General features: G+C 58.1%; 1 protein-coding gene across 4 annotated transcripts in view; it reads right to left on the reverse strand.

Annotated features, from left to right (window-relative positions):
• The window catches only part of KCNAB1 (potassium voltage-gated channel subfamily A regulatory beta subunit 1), a gene marked incomplete at both ends in the record, with an annotated part of 40,587 nt that overhangs the window by 11,416 nt on the left and 15,529 nt on the right, over window positions 1–13,642 (reverse strand). For all 4 annotated transcript variants that reach the window (XM_084291717.1, XM_084291718.1, XM_084291720.1 and 1 more), the window contains 2 exons: window positions 288–325; window positions 3,007–3,050. In XM_084291717.1, coding sequence (XP_084147843.1) covers window positions 288–325; window positions 3,007–3,050 — 82 coding nt within the window. The remainder of the gene's footprint in view (window positions 1–287; window positions 326–3,006; window positions 3,051–13,642) is intronic.

The following is a 13,642-nucleotide window of genomic DNA, read 5'->3' on the forward strand; positions in this document are numbered from 1 at the left end:
CCAGGAGCGGTGCCGCTGCCAACGGCACGCACGGAAATGTCACTCCCAGCAGCAGGGAAAAGCTAGTTACAAGGGGTAGATGTTTTTATTACAGCTCATCTCTGGAAATGTCACATTCATTAGGATTTTTGCAGCAGAAGCCAGGATTTGTATTCCTTTGCGTACCGACTCTGCCATTTGCTGTTACCAAATCAGGCTCCTGTTATTTTGCTGGCCACAAATTCATTAAAAAACCTATTCTCGTTAGCTTGGCTTCATGAATTATACTTAAACCAAGGATTCCTTACCTCATCTGAGATTTGGCCTCCAAAAGTGACCCATGTCCCTAGAACACAGAAAATGACCGGTTACTACCAGGGAGGTCACTTTTTGTGCAGACCCACCAGGGGGGACTGACAGTGGTGCAGCTGGAAAACGTCGTGACGGTGCAGAAACATGTCATTGAGGGAACAAAACTCTTCCCCAACCACAGCTAATGCTGCTGGAGTTAAAAAATGGTATTTTTAGCTAATTCTGTGTTTCCTTCTTCCTGCTGCGAGGGAAGTGAGGTGCTCCCAGCCCAGGACGTGCAGCAGGAGCCGCGGGGCCGGCCCCACGCTGCCGGGGCTCTGGTGCCACGCAGCACCGGTACGAGCAGAAACAGGCTTCATTTTGTCATTAAGCGTCTCTAAGGAAGTGAAAAAAAAAAATCCAAATGAAGACCGATTTCCATGTTAAAGCCTCAGAAGTGTTATTTTTACCGGAATACATTAAAATGCATTTCTACTGAAAAAAACAAACGTGTTGAGACTGTTTATCCCACAGCGATTTTTTTTGCCTAAATGTGCACGCAGGTCCCGAGCACAGGTAAGAAGAAGAGGGGTTATTTATGCACCCCGTGGATCACAAACCCCACACTCCAGGTATACAAACCTGGGCCACCAGCCATGCCCAGAGCACCACAACAGGCTTATGGGGGCAGCAACAGGGGCACCCCGAGCCCCCCAGCCCCATGCAGGACACGAAGCGCCCGCGCTGCTGGGACACCAGGAGGCTGGGGGCTGCTGCTGGGGTGCTTTAAGAAACCCTCCCGGAAAACACAAGGCTCCCTTGGCATTTCCAGCAGCGGCTGTCAGATCGAGGATGATTCACAGCCCAGCCAAGAGGAGCAGTTTGGAAGAAAAATACACTAGAGAAAAAAAAAAAAATCCTCATCCTTACTTGTCCCCCTACCCACAGCCATTTCCCGTCGGCCCGTCCCGATTAGCGGTGTGCTCACACCTGGGGGCAATGCGGGAACGCAGAAGACAAAAAGACTTGGAAAAAAAAACATTATTTCCAGTGTGGGGTTTGTGGTGGAGCACGGGCACGGCTCCGAGGCGCAGCTGCTCGCCTTGCCCACGTTGGGAAGCCTTTTCCAGCTGGGCGCCCTCGGCTCCAGCAGAGGCATTTCGGCACTGAAGCCAGCTCCGGCTCCCTTTCCATCACAGCTCGGAGCCTCGCGTGGTGTGACTATTTCTGGGCGATTTGCTGATGCAAAATTCACCGCTTGATAGCTCTGCTGCCGGCAGATGTGTCACCTCGCAGAAAAATAAAGGCACCCTGGCTGGGAGCCAGGGCTCAGCCTCCCACCGGGGTGATTTTCCCCCAGCCTGCTCCCCGCGAGGCCGATGCCGTGCGGAGCCTCCGGCTGCTGGAACTGCTCAGAGAGCAAGGTTTCTCCTCTGCTTTTTCACACTGAAGGGGATGTTTGGGGCTGGGATAGCTGGACGGATCACCTTGCTGTCTCGACGTTTGCTGAAAATCAGCCGGCCACCTGCAGCGCTCATTCACTGAGCTAAGGGCTGGGGAACACGGCCCAAGTATTTCCTGCAGCCCCACTGCCTTTCTGAGCAAACATCGCTGCAGGAGCCTTTTGACAGCCCAGCTGCTCGCCCAGGGCTGGACTTTTTACATTTCCCCCTTGAAAACCCCTCTTTGGGCTAACTTTTAGAAAGCTGGAGGCGGCAGCGGCACGGCGTCGAGCCCCATGGCATGAGCTGGGGGCGCAGCGCCCGGCACTGCTGCCCTCGTGCCTGTGTCCTGCGCCTATAGGAGGGTGCACGCACCCCGTCAGGGAGAGCTGGGAATTTCAGGCAAGATTGTTGAGCCTTCGGAAGGCTCAGCTTAAACTGGATGCCTGGGGACAGCCTGGGGACACTGCCTGGCTCTGGCCCCGTGCCCTCCACAGTGCCCGGCCCCGCAGCTGTGCTGACAGAGGCCCGATATGTTCAGATATTCTCAGATAGACTCAGATAGACTCGGATAGACTCGGATATATTTAGATGCTGCTGCGGCCCCACCTGCTCGCAATCACAGAAATGCTCGGCGAGGCGATTTTCTCCCGCCGCTGCTTCCTCCCGCAGCCCCCCCTCCGCCCCAGCATTTGCTCCTGGTGAAACCGCCTGGACAAAAAAAGCCTGCTGTGCCCAGCGAGGAAGTCCTTCACAAGTCGGGAGCTATTTTAGCCAGAAGAGCTCTTCTCTTGCCGGAACAGGCCTCATTTGTACGACTTTACAACTCAGGGTGACTTTCACATCCCCTCTGGTTTAAAATCAGCTCTCAAGGCGCTGAGGAAGAAATGCACTTCTAAGCACTTTGTGCCACCGCAGGGAGCACCTGTGTGAGTGCGGCCCCACACCGCTCCTGCTCGGCCACGGGAGGCGGCAGCAGAGGATTTACACACGCAGCTGGCACTGCACACACGTCCTGCACTGCCCAGAGATGCCCTTTTTGATAAAATGTTGGTAGGATAAAATATTGGTAGGATAAAATATTGGTAAGCTGTTCGTCAGTTCTTGGGTCGGTACGGAATGGAAGCAGCGAGGTGTATGAAGGTAAAGGGAAAAAGGGGAAAAGGGGAAAAGGGAAAAAGGGAAAAAGGGAAAAAGGGAAAAAGGGAAAAAGGGAAAAAGGGAAAAAGGGAAAAAGGGAAAAAGGGAAAAAGGGAAAGGGAGGACAGCTGCAGGGCTCGGGGCACAAACTCACCCAGGCCAAGGCACGAAACTCGCAGTCCGGATTTCCCAAGGTTTCTAGAAAAAAAGAAGAAAACAACGTTAGACCCAGATGTGCACCAAAAGCACCCGTTTTCCTGCGGGGAAGCAGATTCCCACTGGCTCAGGCACTGCCAGGCTGCTTGGGGCCGAAGCAGGGGCTGTAACACACACACAGACCCCGCTCTCTGCCTTCACGCAGCACTCCTGGCAGGAACCCTGGTTGGGGCACTCCCCTTATCCAGCCGTGTGCTCTTCATTCCCCTTCCCACTTCCCAAAGCAGCCCCAGAAAATCAGCACCCCCCACCTCGCCGTCCCCGGGCCGCCCTGCAGCAGGCGCAGGGGCTGTTCTGGCTCCCCCCGCGGATCGGGGCTGCAGACAAGATAATTAGCCGGGAGGCCGGGAGACGTGCTGCATGTGAACCCCTACCCTAACGTGGAGCTGGCGCGGCAGCACGAAATGCCCTGCTAATTATACCCTCCTGCTTTAACCTTCACATCACAGCCGGATCTGTGCAATTTTTTTGCCAGATCAAGGTATAATTTGGGGACCAGCTCTTTACCTTCTGCTGTGGAGCGCAGCGAACAATTACTGCGCTTTTTTTTTTCTTTTTTTTTTTTTTTCTTTTGCTGCTGGTAATGAATTATTTAAATCCAAAAGAAAGAACAGGACAGAACCCCCCAAACGCTGACTTATCGGGGCCTCAGCTGTGCTCACACAGCCCCAGGCTCACGGCACGTTTGGGGCAGGCACCAACCTGATACTTTTTATAAGAAGAACACTGACAGACCCCCAGGTAACAAAACCCACTGTGTGCACGGTGCTGGCACAGGCGATGCCGTCTCCCCCTGCACACAGCGTAACCCTAAAAAAGTTAAGGTTATGCAGCTGCCTGCTGCTCCAGCCAGGGATGTGCTGTTCCTGACCTGGGTTTCAGGGTCAGGGCTGTGGTGTAACTCCACCTTACAGCCCACCCAGCACAGAGCTGGCTGCGCATTTCCAGCCCCATTCCCATTTGGAAAGCACCTCTTGCTCCGAGCTCCACCCAGCTCCTTGCAGGCTGCTCCTCCAATGAATCTGGGCAGAAGAATCGTGTTTGACTTTCCAAAAGCTGTCCTTGCCGTTGACTTAGCGTGCAGATGAGCGGGGTGCTTGGAGAAATTTATGTCTAGGCTGAAGAGCCAACACCAGAAAACGCCAAGCCCTGTAAGCGCGAGATCCTCCCTGCACACTGAGTTCAGAAGCTGCTCGGCTGAAGGAAGGGTGCCAGTACATCGTGCACGCATCAGAAATTCAACTCTAACCAAAGTCATCTGATGTAGAAACGGGGTGGCTTACCCTGTGCATTTTCCATGAGGTTTGGCACCAGGCTGAGATGAGCCAGGCTGAACCGCTCTCCGGTGCGCTTCGCCTCACCCTGCAGCAGCTCGGCAGCACTCTCCCTTGTTCATACACCACTTCTCACTGCTCTGCCTGGCTTCTCCCACCTCTGACACCTTATTGCAGGACCGGAGGGCTGGCATCTCTCCGGACAAGCCCCCTCCAGCCCCTGCTGAGCACAGGAAGGTGTCACTGGCTGCTGGCTCCGGCTGCAGCACGGGGCAGCCTTCAAACTGCTTCCAACCACCTGCCCGAACCTGCCTGGGTTTGCTTTATCCCAGACTTGCACCATGAGCGAGGCCTAAGAAGCATTCCACATCGCCTCCCGGATTATTTAAAGACAAACCAGCTACATTTTCAGAGAAAAAAGAGAATGAAAAGAAAACAAACCAAGAACCTCCCCAAGAGCCACCTCACCCAGACATCGCTGCTCTAACCCAGTCCTGCTCCTGAGCACAGCTCACAGGGACAGGGGGACGGCACCAGGACAGAGGGACAAGTCACCCAGCATGGATGCACCTCAGAGCAATGTCCCTAGGAAGAGAAGGACGGATCAAAGCAATAGGGAAAGTGTCTCTCCTGTGTCTTTGGCCCCGCACTCATTGCAGGAGAGGACGCACCAGGCTGCAGCAGTAGCTGAGCATTCTTCCTCTCTAAACTCCCCAAGATTTACATCTAGGCAGAGGTGGAAAGATGCAAATTCTGCAAGGTGCAGCAAATTTTATGGTGTTTGGATGAAAAAAACGCAGCGTTTTGTCAGGATGCGACGCAGTCAGCGAGATGCCGCAGCAGCGCGCCCGCGGTGTCCTGGCTCCCTGCCGGCGGCACCGCGCCGCCCAGCACGCCCCTGTCCCACTCCTGTCCCTGGGGATCAAGAAACACATCGGGTCCCCGTGCAGCCTGCACTCGGAGGACTGATTTTGTCCACCCGAAGCCAGTCGGGGGGATTAGTTTAAGCAGACCAAAGCACAGCTCCAGGCCGGCTGTGGAGCAGTGAGAAGCAGCAGCTGCTGCGCTCTGCAAGGGGGCCGAGAGGGGAGAGCCCTGCCTGTGGCTACACCAAGAGGGAAAAGCCCTGCCCGTGGCTGCACCAAGCAGGGCTGGCCATTTGCTGTCTGCTTCCCACATGTTCCTTCTGTGGGACCTAAATCTTGCGTCCTTCCCATCCGAGGCGAGCTGCAGCCCCTGCAAACAGTGGGCTTCACACAAGAGAGAGAAAACGCCCCAAAAGCCAAGCTGTGTGTGCTGATCTTCTCTCCTGGTGCACATCAGAGCAGCTCCTCCAGGCTGTGCTGGGGCTGTGGGTGCAGGAGGGGAAGGCTTGGCAGCTCCCCGACAGCACAGCTCACAGCTCCATGGCACAGTTGGGAACCCAGAGAGGTGCAGGAGCAGCACAGGAGCAGGGCAGGAGTTTCCCTGGACCAGGCTTCTTGAAGGCGAGGGCACGCTCGGCTCCCAGGGACGTACCAGTGCCATCAGGCTCACCCCAGTGACTGCTCCCCGTGTCCACACCTTGGCACCAGCCCCGTTCATCAGCAGTGGCTCCAGACCCAGAGGCTCCGGAGAGGCACGGCACGGCATGGCACAGCTCGGCACGACCCCTCCGGCCATGCAGCACCCAGGGTGCGAGGTGGAAGGAGGGATTTCCACATGGAAAAACCTTCTCGAAGTCCACAGGGCCGACGGGAAAGCGCTGTTCATTTGTAACTGCAGGGGGACAACCAACAAAGCCAAGAACCTGCCACGCAGTTTAGCTTTTTAACGCACGCAAAATTATCCTCATAAAAGATGATTTGGGTCTGGACCTGCCTGGGATGCTGAATAAGCCTGAATAAGCAAAAACCTTTCCTTTCTGCAAAAGTGAAGGGGAAAAAAAAAAAAAAAAAAAAGTATTTTGCTTGTTAGCCATTTTGCTGTGAGCGAAATAATGAGCGAAACCAGGAGAAATAGGAGGCGGAGAGGTGCAGGATTTGAGGGATGTGTGAGAATCGCTCACTGCGCGTCTGAGGCCACGATTGTACATTCATGAGAAAGGCAAAGACGGCAGCTTCTGACCTCGGGAGCTTTCTGGTTCAGCATCAGGAAGTTAAAAAGCAACAGAAATGGGAAGAGGGGGAATAATACATTCAGCAGGAAGCACAGAACAGAGATGGGGTAACGAGAGGCACCCGGGATAACGGCTGCCTGTAAGGATTCGGGGGGAAAATCACGTTTTTTAGAGAACCTCGGGAACAAAGGAGGCTGAAATCCCTTCCCAGGGGAGCGCTCTTTGTAACGCGGCACTGCAGGCAGATTAGATTATGTCTGAAATAAATGTTAATTTTAGGTAAAAAGACAAGAGGGCTGAAAACGGAGATGAATATTTGGCGCTGAAAAGCGAGGATAATTTGATCACAACGCCGAGCCCCCTGCACTCCTCCTGCAAGGGCATGCGATGGGACCGAGCCCTCTGGCTGCAGCTGGACGCAGGGGGACACGAGGAGGTTGGGAAGCTCTCCCCTGGCTGCTGCCTTTGCTTTTTTAAGCCTCGTGCCCCCCGAGGACAGCCCCTCCTGTACACGGGCTGCTCCCTGCCTCCAGCCAGCCCCTCCTTCACGTGCTTTGTGCCAACTTTTAGCTTAATTATTTCCTCCGAAGGGGAAGCGCTGACGGTGCAGGCAGAGCCGAGCGGGACCCAAAGGGATCTGTGATTCACTGCTCCCTTCACGGGCTGCTGAGCGGGGCCCAGCCTGGGCAGCGGTGAGGTGCTCGGTCACATCCTGGGGACATCCAGAGCTGTTGGCATCCTTAATGAAAGGAGAGGGGGAGAGAACGTGCCTGAGGAGCAGCCCGTGCCATATGGCAGGAGTGGCACTTGTCTCCCGTGGCACGGGGCAGAAAGCAATTGTAATTACTCACTTTTAATTAACTCTAGCGCAGGGAGCTGGGGAGGAGCACCCAGCGATGGCTGCGGTGCCAGAGGCAGCCACCCCGTGGGGAACAGCCCCACAGCCCACACCAACACTGCCCCCAGCTCCCCTGGGTGCCCCCAGCCCAGCTCACCCCACGGGCAGGGGCACCCAGCCCGGGCAGCCCCCCAGGAGCCCCACACCCCCCTCCTCATGCTCCCACAAGCAGCTCCCCTACACTACACAGCCCACACCTGCAGCCCCTTCTGGCAGTGATTTATGGCCTGAGCCTCCTGCGCTGCTTCATCAACTAATTAACCCGCAGCTGCTTCCTGCGATGGCGAAGGGACAAAGCAATCGGAAGCAAGCACACGCTGCTTATCCAGAAACACCCCAGAGCCACCCCGCCGACCACCCCTCGCCCTTGCAGGTGGCCCGCAGGGAGTGGGGGCAGGCTCAGCAGGCGGTCCCCAAAGCAGCACCACGTCCCCCTGTCCCTTAATGCTCACTTTTCGCCCACCTCCCCCTGCCAGCTCCCCCCCATAGGAGCAGCACGGCCCCGGGGGGCTCCCTGCCCCATTCCCAGCTCCCCAGGGGCCAGCACTGAGAGTTATGGGGGTGCCCTGCGTACACCCCGCTGCAAATGGCTCAAAGCAGCCTCGTGTTTGGGGGAGGTGGAGAACAAAGCATGAACCTACACAGCAGGGACAGCCAGGGGGCTCGGGAGCTGGGGGTGCTGAGCAGCTCTGCTTCTGAATCTGGTTTAAGAGCAGCAGCTTCCAATGGTCCCAGGTGAACAATGTGGTGAGGGAACCAACCAACCTGTCTGTATTCCTATCCATCCGTCTTTCCATCCATCAAGCTACCTGTCCGTCCGTCCATCCGTCCGTCCGTCCGTCCGTCCATCCATCCATCCATCCATCCATCCATCCATCCACCCATCCACCAGAAGTGCTGGGTGGAGGGGACGCATCCTGCCTGGGCCAGGACCCCTCGGGGTGACCTCCTGGGGTCCTGCTGGAGCCCCCCACCCAGCCCTGCTGCCCTACAGCAGCCCGGCACCCCGTGCCCGTGAACATCTGTATAGGGTGAGCCCGGGGCTGGGGCTAAAGGCCCCCGAGCCACCCGGGTGGGCAAAGTTGGGAGAACCAAGGCAAGGCTCTCCTGTGTGCAAACAGCAGGCGGTTCGGCTCATTGTTACAAAAATGTACAAAAATGTCACCGTTCCTGAAGCTTGCAGTGGGAAAACAACGTTGCTTAGAAACATCCCCATTATTGCTTCAGAACAGCTCCTTTTTTTGCACGGAAAATGAATAAAATATGTAATTTGCTCCCTGGAAAAGCAGTGCTGCACGTCCCAGCCAGACCTGGCAAAAGCAAAGCCCACCCCACGTTGCTCTCCCCTCCAACACGGGCTCCGAGCCTCTCACCGGGCACTGGGCTCTGGCCACTTCCCCACTCCGTGCCAAGCTTCTCGCCCCTCTGTAACGCCAAATCTCTGCGGGGTGAGTTCCCCTCCAAGCTCTTCCCAGTCCCCAGCACTTTTCCGTGCCCGCTTCTTCCTTCCTGCTGCAGAACTCCTGCACGCCCCGGTGGCACCTCGTGCGCTCCCGGAGCTGAGGTTGCACAGCCCCACGCCCGCTGGGCAGGCTGCAGCCCCGGGGCTTTGCTCCCCCACCTCCAGCTACTGCTCAGCCCAGACTTCTCCACCTCCTCTTTTAATGAAGTGGGCAGCAGGAGAAATCTGGAGTGCGCAGGAGGGAGCAGGGGGGGGCTCAGCCCTCCCAGCCCTCCCCAAACACCAGCCCGGCGCTTCGCCGACTGGTTTGAGGCTCCTGCTTCCCTCCGCCGGCCTCCTCGCAGCCCTGGAGGCTGGCATGCACGCTGACAACTTTGCAGGCAGAGTCTGCAAGAAAAAAAAAAACACAACTTGGCTGGGAGCACGGCACCGGCTGCTTGCTGGCAGCCAGTGCAAAACGCTCCGCTGGGGGCCCCGGTGCTGCTCCGGCACAGCTGGGCGCAGGCCTCCTGCCCTGCCGCGGCACCAAGGGCGCTTTGTGCTCCCATGGGTGCTGTGGGGAAGCGACACTGGCCCGGCCTCACCCGTCCCAAGGGGAACTGGCACCCGCCAGCCTCCTGGGATCCCCTCTCTCAGCACTTCTCAGCGTCCCCGTGCCCCACGAGCGCTGCTTGTTGCGGCTCAGCGCGCTGCAACAGCCCCGGGTGCGAGTGAGCTCTGCTGCTGGCAGAGGGCAAGGCAGCGCAGACGTGTTAATTCTCTTCTTTAATTAACTCCAGCGCTTTCCTGCCTCTCCCCTTAGGTTTAATCTTGCCTCATCAGCTCAAAAAGAGCCGCAGAGTTTAGGAAATTGCTGGGTGCCCCTCCAGCGAGCTCTGCTGGTGCGAGGGGCGTCTCTAAGTGGTGTGGGTGGGAAGGGAGAAAAATAATGGTTTCTGACTCCCATTTTGTGAACAAAACACTTCACAACATGCACAGCAGTTTCCTTTAAATTACAGCCCGTATTAGCAGTAATTGCAGCGATGCAGAACCTCGGCTTTCCACTCCCTCGTGGATTTTAAAACCGCTTACTGCCGCAGAGACAGCGAAGCGAGGGGCCCTGTGCAGGTCTGGACACCGGCACGGCCTCGGCAGGCGACAGCCACGGGTGGATGCAGAGCCCAGAGCCCACGGCACCCTGCTTCACCCCCTGTAATCCTGCAAAAACACCACAACGCCCCATCGGCCCCGTCCCTGTTCCTCCATCTCAAGGCAGCGCCACGTTCCGCCCGTAAAATGGGTTGCTGCGGGAAAAGAGGTTAAAACCTTTGACTCTGGAAAGCAAGGACCGTGGTTTTTAAACCAAGTCTTAAAAGAATGCTCCCTCACTCTCATGTGAGCCACGCTCCTGCCGGTGCCCCAGAAACGTTCCCCGTGTCTGAGGGTGCCTGGAACTGGGGCTGCTCGGCTCGGGCAAAGGAGCCGAGGGCACCCTGTGAGCCGGAGAGCTGCAGCAGGCACACGGGTACCCCTCTCCCTCACAAAGCACACGGAGCTGCAGAAGCCGCCGGAGCGCTACGGATCATCCAGCAGACACCTGAGGGCTGGGAACGAGCTCTGGGCGCCTTGGCTGAGCACCAGCACTCCCCCGGCTGCGTTACGGCCCAGCCCCGGTGCCGCTGCCTGTGCTCTGCCATCCCTTCTGCCTGCGGTGCTGCAAACCCAGCTGGATGCGATTCCAGCCCTGCTGGTCCCCGCAGCCCGGTGCAGGTGCTCCAGGAGGAATCACAGCTCGCTGGGGGTGTGAATCCAGCTCCGTGCCCAGCCAGGCAGGGGCGGAAAAGGATTTCTGGGTGGCAAAAGCCTGAGACACGCGGCCGGGCTCATGCTGGAGAAGCAGGAGCCTGGGGACGGCTGGCACAGCACGCTGGGCGGGCAGCAGGGTCCCAGGCACCAGGGCAGCGGGGTTCCTGCTGGGTCCCCGCTCACCACGAGGATCCTGAGCTCCCTCTGTCCCCTTTTCGCCTTCCCACGGGGGCTGGGGAGGCAGTGGTGGCTCCCACCGCTGCGTGTGAGCCGCTGCACGGGCACAAAGCATTGAGCCAGCGACACAAAACGGGGGGCACGGCTGAACAAAATAGCTGCAGGGGCAGGAGAGGAGAGGAGAGGAGAGGATCCATCAGCTGCAAACCAGCCGCCAAGCGAGGAGGCGGGTGCCGGGAGGTGGGAGCACCGGCTTGGCATCAGGCGAGGCAGAGCCGAGGCGCAGGCAGCGCGGGGACCGGCAGATGTCTAAATGGCATCTGTGCCCCCTCCCTTGGCTCCCGTCAGCACTTTCCAAATCATCTCCGTTACTCGCAGGGCCACCGGGTGCGTAGGTGGCCATCTTCGCTGAAATTCCCCAGAATTTTTTTGGCTGCCTCCTCAGGAAAGTTGCGGATGACGCACCAACATGCAGATAAGGGGAGCCGAATGGGCCGCGGCCAAGCGCGGGGCGCTGCTGGCAGGCACACGGCGCTGCCGGCCCCCAGGAGCCCCCCAGGAGCCCCCATGGGTGCCCCCGTCCCCAGCACCCTGCGCCCAGCAGCCAGCACAGCACCGCCTCCGGGTGCCAAGGGGGGCTCTGACCATGCTGTGCCCGCAGCCCGCAGCGAGCAGGGGCAATTAGCACAGCAATCAGCCTGCTTGGAATTCAATTTGGATCCTGCCGGAGCAGCCACGCTAAAATAATAGTTTTAAAACGTGTAGAACTGTGCACTTCACTAGCCATTACGCTAGCAGTGTTTCTACATCACCTCTTCTCTTCCATCCGTTTAGGCATTCAATTAATGTCGTAACGCAGCCTCTAAATGGAAAAAAAAATCCCAAAAAGGAGCAGCCCGGGACCAGTTTTAGCAAGCATTCACTCTGCTAGTTCTGAGAAGCGACCCGGAGAGCCAGCACGTGCTGCCTGGTGCCAGAGGTGTCCCGCAGCCACCCAGCCTGCTCCAGCCCCGCCGCAGGGGACACCTCTGGTGGCACGAGGCGCAGGCAGGTGACAGGCACCCAGTGCCGATGGGGACGTCCTGCTGAGATGCTGAGCTCCCCAGGTGAATGGGCAGAGCCTCGTGGGGAGGCTCAGGGTGGGCTCAGGCACAGGCAGGCACCAGAACACCCTGCTGTCACCTACCTGGTGGCATTGCCACCCGCGGCCACGTCTGCCCGTCGCGTGGCACCACTGCTGGCACGTTTTGCGAGCCCACTGCAAGGCTACGTTATTTAAAAGCCTCCTGATAATATCACAGCTTCCACTCTGCTTCAAAAGCCACCTGCATAAAGAAATGACACGGGGGACACAGCCAGGCCCAGCAGCACCACGCCGAGCTGCTCGGCACCAGGACCACAGGGCACGGAGCAGAGCCCCCCACGGCCCAGGCGCTCGGGGTGGGGGGTGTCACCCAGTATTTGTGTGTGGCTCCGGGAGGGGATGTCCCAGTTCTCTGTCAGACACCATCAGGGCCTTCACGGCAGCACAAATCAGCTCAGAGTTTGTTTACCCAGCCGGTTGCCTTTTCCCCATCTTTGAGCTGTTCCTCCCTCCTTTGTGCCCATTAAAAGCTGCAGTCCTGAGGGCAAATGCGTGGTGAACTTCAGGGTAAAACCCTCTCTGCTCACCGGAGTACTCTTGGCTTAGAGCAATAAAGCGAAGAGCAGTCCGTGAACCATAAAAACAAACCCGAATTGAAGAGACCTACCGAAATAATACGCAATTTTCTATCGGAATAATTGGGCTATTTCACGCCAGCGCTTAAAGCCACTCGTAACTGCAGCAAAAACCATGAGCTCCGAAATACACGGGGTAGTCCTTGGGGCGAATGTTTGCAGCAAGAAATAGGAAAATGGGAGACTGGGGTCCCGAAGGCCTGCGAGGAACCCCCTGCTCTCACCCCTGCCCCTCCCGAAGCACCACGGACCCACCGTGTGTCCCCACCCCGATGTGTTTGGCTGAGCCCCCCCTCGTGCACCGCTGCCCATCCACGCACGCTGCCCGGCATCTGCACACACAGCCGTGCCTCCGCGGTGCAGCTCCCGCATCACTGAGGCAATGCTTCTGCAGCAGCTGGAGTAAAAGCAGCACGCTTTGAGCTCGTAGCCCTCAGGTCCTCCCGTGCGTGTCTGAAGGAGGGGAAGGAACTGCTGGGGAATGGGTGCGGGGGGACGATGCCCCAGAGCGGCGCTGCCTGCTCGGGTGGGGATAGGTGTGGGAGAGAGTTTTTAATCGTGTTCGCTCGTGGATATGGGTTTGGATTAGAGGGTAGGGCACCTCGGTCCCGTTTTGTGCCCCTCGCTGCAGGTGGGTGGTGGGCAGGCTGTGGGGAGGGCAGCGCGGCGCCCACCGCATCCCCCGTGGCCCACGGCCGCCCACCGCCGCACCGAGCGCATCAGCAGCTCCTTAACAAAGCTCCCACAAGAACCCACGGTCTCAGGCACGCAGCGAAGAAAAACACCTCCAAATTGTGGAGGAATTCTCAGCTGGAGGAACGCAATTATCTCTGTGGGAATTTGGCCACGGCACTGCCTCGGTGCCCTGCAGGAGGGTCCCAAAGCATCCCCTCAGCCCCAGCAGCAGGAGCCCTGTTTCACCATTCCCTGTGCACGGGGTCGTGCCTGGGGAAGGGCCTGTGGTGTCCCCGGGTCCTGCTCCTCTCCCTCTCGCCTCCTGCCTCCTTCTGTGCCGGTTCGGGAGTTCGCAGGACGGAGCTCACAGGACGGAGCTCTGCAGCCTGGAAAGCAGCAGCACCCAGGCAAGGAGCCAGAAAAAGAAAGCACAGAAGGGAAAAATGCTCGGGCCACCCTGCAGGGCTGCCTGTAAGCACATCGGGC

This window comes from Netta rufina, assembly GCF_964035555.1.
Source record: "Netta rufina genome assembly, chromosome: 9".
In the NCBI taxonomy this organism is placed as follows: domain Eukaryota; kingdom Metazoa; phylum Chordata; class Aves; order Anseriformes; family Anatidae; genus Netta; species Netta rufina.